Below are 8473 nucleotides of genomic sequence, written 5' to 3'. Positions count from 1 at the left end.
ATATATAAAAAGAAATTTTAAAATCGTAATTATATATATACATACATTTTGAATTTTTTAAGTTTGTAAGAAATAATTTCCATTGAACTTAATATGAACTCATTCGCTTCTTCCATAAAGTCCTATCTTTAATGAGTGTCCTCCATGAGTTATGTGGACATCCCGTTCTTTTGTAGGCCACTAGTATCGAGTTTGATTAAGTCACGTGTATTTTGGGGTCATTCTTTTATAGGTAAAATATTTGTGATTATTGCTTCGTTTGTATAGGAGTTTCCTTTTGTAATAATAACAGCCTGATATCATTAAAAATAAGTACAAGAAATAATATTCAATTAAAATGATCATTTTATTACAATATTATTGAAAAACATTAATAATGTGTTAAAATTATTATATTAATCATGTGTTGATATAATGATTAAGCCCTTAAATTATTTGCGAAAACTGACAGACTTACCAACACCGCGTTATCAAATCTCAAAATGGTTACAGGCTCCTCGGGGAGGTATGCAGATCTGAGGTCAATTATTGCTTAGTCTGATGAAGTGATAAAAAATAATCTAGTCAAGGTGTAGAGAGGGGTTTTGAAGAAACCTCAAGTTAAAAAAAGTATAAGTGCAGTAGCTCAAAACAGCTTCAACATAATAATAATTTTTTAATATTAATAACTTAATAAGATTTTACTAATAATATGTATTAATAGTAATGTATTAATAATATATTAATAATAATGTATTAATAATATATTAATAATAATTAATAATAATAATATATTAATAATATATTAATAAAATTGTATTAATAATACATTAATATTATTACACATTAGTATATTAATACTAATATATTGTATTAATAATTTGTAATAATATATTAAGAGTAATAATGTACTAATAATATATATTAATGAGAATATTGAATTAATAACATATTAACAATAATTATGTATTAATAATATATTATTAATAAAAATAATTTATTAATAATAGTAATCTATTAATAATAGATTAATAATGGATTAATAAATATAATCTATTTATAATAGATTAATAATAATCTCTTTATAATAGATTAAAAATAATAATCTATTTATAATAGATTAAGAATAATAATCTACTTAATAACAGATTAATAATAATAATTTAGTAATAATAATAATTTAGTAATAATAATAATTTAGTAATAATAATAATTTAGTAATAATAATAATTTATTATTAATAGATTGGGGCTCATTATCAATAAAAAAATCATCCGAAAAAATCACACGTACATCAAACAAGGTAGGGCTATACTTCATCACCTCCCTCTGTCTGCTTATAAATAATTGTAAGCTTAACTTCAAAAAAAGTTTAGTTCTACAACTGTGTTGCTTATATCAAAGTTCCTAAAATTATTCTTTAACGTCTTTCGTCATAACTATTGCATGCGTTGAAAAGAATTGTGAGAAAGCCATGGTATTTTGTGTCGACGGACTTCCACACTCATCTTTGAATTGAGAAGTTACGTTTGCGAAAAGGCACGACTTGCAACCAAACATTATCCTGTCTTTGGTCAAGGCAACTTTTACCACTACTAGCAGATATGCGGATATTCTCATAATTGAAAACTAAAAACTTACCGCTGTCTTGTCATTCTACTCAGATTGATTCAGTGGACACAGTTCAATAAGGGCGTTCCGGTTATCAACTTAAAATTCGTATTAACAATAGTACAATACAATACAGATTAGTATTAATATTATATTAATACTATATATTAATTATGTATTATTATTAAAAATGCATTTTTTTTTAAGTAGCAACTCCTCTTGGTTAAAGGCCATTATTCAATTATATATTCTGAGATTTACATTTTATTTTTTTAGGTAATAATCATTTAAGTAATAGTTCGTTATCCGCTATATATAACTTTACAACCTGAAAAAACCTAATGTATACATACATTTGTTTTTTAATTAAGTACAAATCTTTTTAAACATTAACATAAAAATTTGTTAGATTTAAAGACATTCGTCAAGTATGTTAGGAGTTATCTCGGTAATATATAGATTTTTCAAGGTGCCATAGTACATTAGGACGAATGACATCCTGAGGGACCTTAAGATTGATTAGATCAAAAAATATATAAAGGATAGAGCAGTGAAATTATTCACGAAAACCAACAGGCTTACCAACACCGCGTTATCGAACCTCAGAATGGTTAAAGGCTTCTCGAGGAGTTATGCAAATCTGAGGTCAGTTATTGTTTAGTCTAATGAAGTGATAAACAATAATCCATTCAAGGTGTAAAGAGAGGTTATAAAGAAACCTTGCAGCTAATAGAAACTAAAAGTGCTCAAGTATCCTGACTCGACTAGCCTCAACATAATAAGAAATATGAATTAATCTGACAGAATTGCTATGGAACACTTAAGACTCTATACAATAGGTTACAGAAAGAACTGAACGTTACAACAATATCCTGATTTTATGTTTCATCTTACAATATCATAAAAAAAAATTAAAAATCGTTTTTTGATATACTTTTCAAAAATAACTAAACCATTAGAACTTTTATTTTTTTGTTTAATGTGCGATTTAACCAAATCTTTGATTTAACGAATTTAACGAGTACATATATATAACATATATTTTCAATAGCTTTAGTATCAATCATAATGGCTTAGAGTGATAAAGTAAAGTAAATGTATGTTATAAAGTAAATGTATTCAAAAATTAATTAGATTTATCTATCTTAAGGGAAAAAATATAGTTCTAGCTGCACAACTTTTAAAATCAGACATTATATATTCTCTTATATCGCCAAGGTGTATTGAAATTAAAATCAATATACAGTCATCTATTTTCTATATGTCTGTGACTACCAGACCAGTGACATTATTATTAGACTGAATTACTTAAGAATAATATAGTAGTCTAAGAAAAATTAATTCCTTTATAAGATTTTCTACATAATATGAAATATATCGGCAATATTATGAAACATCATTATCCGTTATGAAAGACTTCAGTCACTCTAGAAAGACTCTGCACAAAGAAATACTTTTGTCTTTAACAAAATAGATTAAAATCTATTTGTCTCTAAACATATATCGACTTGCATCTACTGATGTGATATATTCACTTTGAGATTCAGTTATGCGAAGAACCTCATGAGAGCCTTTTCTTCTTCAAATATTAAAATCCTTCTGGTTTATATCGCTACTTCTTATTTTAATGGCCCAAGAGATGTACTTGGGTTGTTAATACATTTGTGTAAATTTTTCAAGTATTTATGAAATGCCAATTTGGGTTACGTCCAATAATATTTCTCACTTCTTCATGTGCTAATGAAAATGTAAGCTACATTTTAGTCTATATATTTATTTAGCAGAAAATTATAGGAAACTCGGTTAGGAATTAGTTAAAAATGTTATTAAAAAATATGAAAAAAAGACTTCATTAGATTTGGAGAAAAGATGACTCTAGATAAATTTAATTTTATTTGAGAAATTTTGGATTTTAGCTTATTCAATATTTACATGGTAGATCAGTTCATTCAATATAAAATAAAAATACTTCTTACGGACAAAGCCACTTGATTGAGCAAAGCCCCTCTGGGCATACAATTCATCTAAATTATATTTTTGCATGCTTACTTGAAAGAACTTTATCCCATTTAAGAAGAATGGCAAAAAATAAACACACAGGATACTGCAAAGCTGATTGAGTCCATGCAAAGACGCCTAAAAGAGGTTTTCCTACAGGCTATTAAATTGTAGATGCCTGTGAATTAGATTTTTTTAAATTAATATATTAAGAAGCAGGCTTTTTCTGTTGATGTTTGAACCTCATTGTTATTTTTTTGATTAAAATAAATCAGAAAATAGAAATTAATTATATGTATATAAGCGTTATAATATGCATAACACGATCGAATGTGGTCTCTACAATATCACTAGAAAAATAAAATTTTGTTATTTCGCGTATCGATTTCATGACTATAATTACCTACTCAAGGAATATACCTTGGCATATTTACTACTTAAAATCTAAGTCTTAAATTTGATTTTAAAACCTTCAACATACATAAGCTTTTGGTATGTGATGGCTCAGTCCACATGCTATTAACTTTTTGGATCTGTAATAGTATTTCAGCAATAATGGATTTAGTTATTAGTCTAGTCTAAGACATAAAATAATAAAGAAACCATACTGTATACTGTTCTTACAAAACATTTTATTAAAAGGACGTTTTTCGATAATTTTTAAAATAAAAATAAAAATGATATAAGTGAATGAAATTGTTAGTTAACATTATGAGTAATAAATATGTATAATATTGATTGCTAAGAAATACTTTTTGAAAAAAAAAACAATGAGAATTGATGCACAGTGCAAGCTTCCATCCTATCGAATACATCGACATTTTGTCACATAAAATAAATATCACGTCGTTGCATTATTTTCTTGAAATTCGCATATACATTGTAACTTCAAACAAATGCCACTTTCCAGAAATTATGTGTCCCTGCCAACAACATTCTCGGTAATGATATTTTGCGTTATTGTATACCAAATTTGAAGTTGATGTACAGAATATTGAAGTACATGTTCTTTTGTCAATGATGTGCATTTTCTTCAGTATATATTTCGGCATAAATTAGCAACTCTTCTTATAACAAAATAACACATTTTTGTTAAGTAATGTTTCTTCGTTGTTAGAATTATTTTGATTGTAACTAATGAAGGAATGTTGATATATTTCTTTAAGTCTACGTTAATTGACCATTAATTTTTTCCGTACTCACATGTCAAAATTATTCTTGAATGTTCCATTTAATATTACAATCAATTTTATTAATGCTGTAAAATACAAGCCATTAATATTATCAATATAATTTAATTGAGAATTTTACTCTAAATATAAACTAGTTTACTTACTCATTTCTCTGTTGAAGCTATTAAAACAAATGAGTTAGTTGCGTTCCATTTGAACTTATATATTTTGTTTTAAATATAACGAAAGTATTGAGTTAAGTCTTCACATTATGTATTCTAAATTTAATTATTTCAAAGGTTTTACTTAATATAACTTCAAACTAATTATGTATTTTGTAGTATGCTTAACAAAACAAGCAAAATAGATTACCGTATGAAAATATTTAAGATTATAGATGTTTTTTTCTTATTTTTATTATTATTTTGAGGTGCTTGTAATGCGGAATAAAAGTTTAGTGACCATATTTCTGGAAGTCCCACTCTCTGTTATCAAGTGGACAAACCTGACGAGTTTTCAACCAACGCGATATGCAATGAAAATGAAACGCGTGATTGCAGACACCCCATGCTACGGTACACTCCTCGCTGGTTGCAGATGCCTGGTTAGCCTGGCATTCGATGCACAAGTCCATTATGTGATTACGGCAGATGGCACAATTATCTACGACAATGTCTGTAATAATAAACATAAATATAAACACACGCCACGAAAACATATACAAAAATTATATATTTCAGGTTATGCGTTAAATATTTTTTATATTTAACATTTTAAAAGTAACTTACCCCAGGCCCACAAAGCAACCGCATTCCACTATAAAGAAACATATAATTAATAATGTAAAACAATTTATATTATTATAAAATGTTTTACTCACTTTTTTCACCTCGAATCTTTTTTTCTCGCCTTTACTGCTAGATGAGGGAACTTCTTCATCATCAACTTCCATTTTGTTTGTTTAAGTGTTAACAAGCGATTAAACGATATCTATTTATTTAAAACAAAAATTCGTTATTTCAACAGATTTTGATATATATAATTGCAATACGTACTGAATTAACAAATTTATTGCAAATTCTTTGTTAAGTACGACGCTTACTTGCAGAAACAGCCGACGAAATATAATGTGCGTGACAGTTCGTTCACTTTGACGTTTCTAGTGAGTGGATTTTGTTAGCATATTTCGCTGTGAAATTATGAAAGTTGGTCAAAGAATAGAATAAATTTTATTTTGCTTTATGAATTAAAATATTTAATTGTTAATATATAGAAAGAAAAATATATTAACTCATAAATATTTTTGAAAACTTAATTGTCATTAAACATTACTATTTTAATTTTTTGTTTCTGCATGTAAAATAACAATTTCTATTTCAGATGTAAGTTAATATGAAAAACGAAAACCAGGTGGCGCCTTAATAACGAACCGCTGTAAAAACTGATACAAATATATATTTAATTTATTTAATTATTTTTTGTCTTGCATTAAATGAAATGATTGTTTAATTTTTAAAAAATGTTGATTTAATGCTATAATTCACGGATTCAGTTTTAATTATTCTATCATTGTGAAAAAATTACAAAAGAGTAATCAAATTAAACAATTAAATATAGAATGAATAACGAAGAATAACGAAGGTGTTGGTAAAATTTAAATTATTTATTAGGAGAAAAATAGGTACACATTACTTTCCTTTTGATGCCAAGTAGTTTTTATACAATTTGATGTCAAAAGAAAATTCTTTGAAGTATTTATATGACAGATTGAGGGTATTGAGGGTACTCACAAAAATTTCCAAATGCTTTTTGTTCTGTTTAAATTTATACCGCGTAGAACATCAAACTGTTAACGATATACAAAAAAAAAACACAAAGTTGGTTAAATATAATTAGAACCGGAGCTGATTAAACTGCTTCAGCTTAGTTGGTTGCTTTTTATAATTTACTCTGATTTGTAAGATCACTGGTTTTTTTGTAACATATATAGAAAATAGTAAACAAAAGTAAATAATTTTGTTTAAATTAAATTTACACAGACGATATACTTACATTAAAGTGACAACTAAATCAACAGAATACTTGATTTAAGAGATAAAAATTTAAGCAAATGTACTAACGTGAATGTTTATTTAAAATTTAAAGAAATTAAAGATGCTTTTATTTAAAAAATATCGTATTCCTGTTATATTATGGCCGTGTGCGAGTTTTAGTAAATTGATGTTAAATTGAGGGAAATAGTAAGTTATGTCGGTGTCAAATGTAGCAAATGTCGTTATTTGCCAGAATTTCGAGTAGGGTAAATTAGATAAAAATTAGGTAAATTAGGTGTTACCATTGTAAAAATTTTATAAGATGTTTAATAAATAAATAAATAAATTTGAAAACTTTTAACCAAAAATAATAAATAAGTGCAATAAATAAATATTTACATAAATGCAGTGCAAAAAATCTCTAGGAAATTTCAATTTACTTTACCTCAATTTACACGAACTCGCACACAGCCTACTTATCTTGTCGTATATTATATTATATACAATATAGTGTATGTGATACTAATATAGAACACATTTCATAAGTTTTTGTGGGAGTATCACTCCCATTATATTAATTTGCGGCAAGCAAATTTGAAAAATTCAGCATCAGAGATTAGTTGGTTGATCAGAGTTTCTAGCAATGCTTAAGTGAGCCTTAAAATAAATTATAAAATAATTTTTCAAATTAAAATCGAGAGCACTACTTTTAAGGCTGGTTTGGGCAACGTTAGATTTGGGCAACGTTAGATTTGGGTAACGTACTTGTACTGGAACAGAAAAGCCATGGTAAAGTTTCATTTGGGTAAAGCAAGTGTAAACGTAGAGTAAAACTAGTTTTAAGGTGTTACCGAGTTGTGGGTTAACGAATTATTGAAGTATCAGGTCTGATATTTTTTATCGCGTTCGGTAAAAAATTGGCTGAATTTTATTATTGTGCAGTGTTGCATTTGATATTTGAAGTGTAACGGAAAATAATATATTAGAAATAATACATAAAAAATATATGTTTAATTTGAAGTGTTCAATAAAATAATTAAGAAATAAACATGGAAAAAAATTTAAATATATAATATTTATTTAAATGTTAACTTTTTTAAATTTTTTTTTAATTTTTTTTGTATAAGAGAAAACTAATTTCTTGGCGTAAAAATTTTAATGTTTAGCGAATGCAGTTATTTTTTTTAACAGTGTTCTACAGCGTATATGTATATACACAGCAAAACTTTTCATACCTAAACCCTATTTCATTGTTTAGAAAATTTTTTAAAAAAATAAAAAATTGAAATAAATGATAAAATATTTATTGCTTAAAACATTTTTAGAACTTATTTTGAATGGTTGTAATAATAACAATTTTGGTTTTTACATATTTTAATGTTCAAATTGATCAGAAATTGTATTTCGTATTTTGTGTTTACCGGTAAAAATATGGGAACACATCTATTATTAGTATTTTTGTGTCCCATCTTACCCATTGCGTTTGTATAAAAACTTCAGAAATATAGGAAGTTTATTCAAAGTGTGTTTAATTTTTTTAAATATGACACAATATTTTCTGAAAAAAATATCGTATATACGCTTATAAGCAAATAATTTCTGTAAATATTTCAAGACCTCAATGAAGTATGACCCCACAAACCAGGCATATGCATAATTGGCTTCAATGTGTGAAGTTCC

General features: G+C 26.2%; 1 protein-coding gene across 1 annotated transcript; it reads right to left on the bottom strand.

The window, feature by feature from the left end:
* Positions 1 to 4958: 4958 nt before the first annotated feature.
* On the bottom strand, positions 4959 to 5944 carry LOC119672072 (RING-box protein 1A). The gene is made up of 4 exons (XM_038083027.1): positions 5816 to 5944; positions 5641 to 5750; positions 5549 to 5576; positions 4959 to 5435 (listed from the first exon to the last, which is right to left on the bottom strand). Exons 2-4 carry the CDS (start codon positions 5710 to 5712, stop codon positions 5215 to 5217), a joined length of 321 nt encoding a protein of 106 aa, XP_037938955.1. The 5' UTR covers positions 5713 to 5750; positions 5816 to 5944; the 3' UTR covers positions 4959 to 5214.
* Between the last annotated feature and the right edge of the window lie 2529 nt (positions 5945 to 8473).

Source organism: Teleopsis dalmanni, chromosome 1 (assembly GCF_002237135.1).
Source record: "Teleopsis dalmanni isolate 2A chromosome 1, ASM223713v2, whole genome shotgun sequence".
NCBI lineage: Eukaryota > Metazoa > Arthropoda > Insecta > Diptera > Diopsidae > Teleopsis > Teleopsis dalmanni.
The sequence above is the reverse complement of the archived record's forward strand: the minus strand, read 5'-3'. Positions and strand labels throughout refer to the sequence as shown.

Coding starts and splice junctions, on each gene's coding strand:
- LOC119672072 (XM_038083027.1), bottom strand. CDS start 5,712: ATGGAAGTTGATGATGAAGAAGTTCCCTCATCTAGCAGTAAAGGCGAG. Junction 5,577..5,640: donor AAAGATTCGAGGTGAAAAAA/GTGAGTAAAACA, acceptor GTTTCTTTATAG/TGGAATGCGGTTGCTTTGTG. Junction 5,436..5,548: donor GGTTGCTTTGTGGGCCTGGG/GTAAGTTACTTT, acceptor TTATTATTACAG/ACATTGTCGTAGATAATTGT.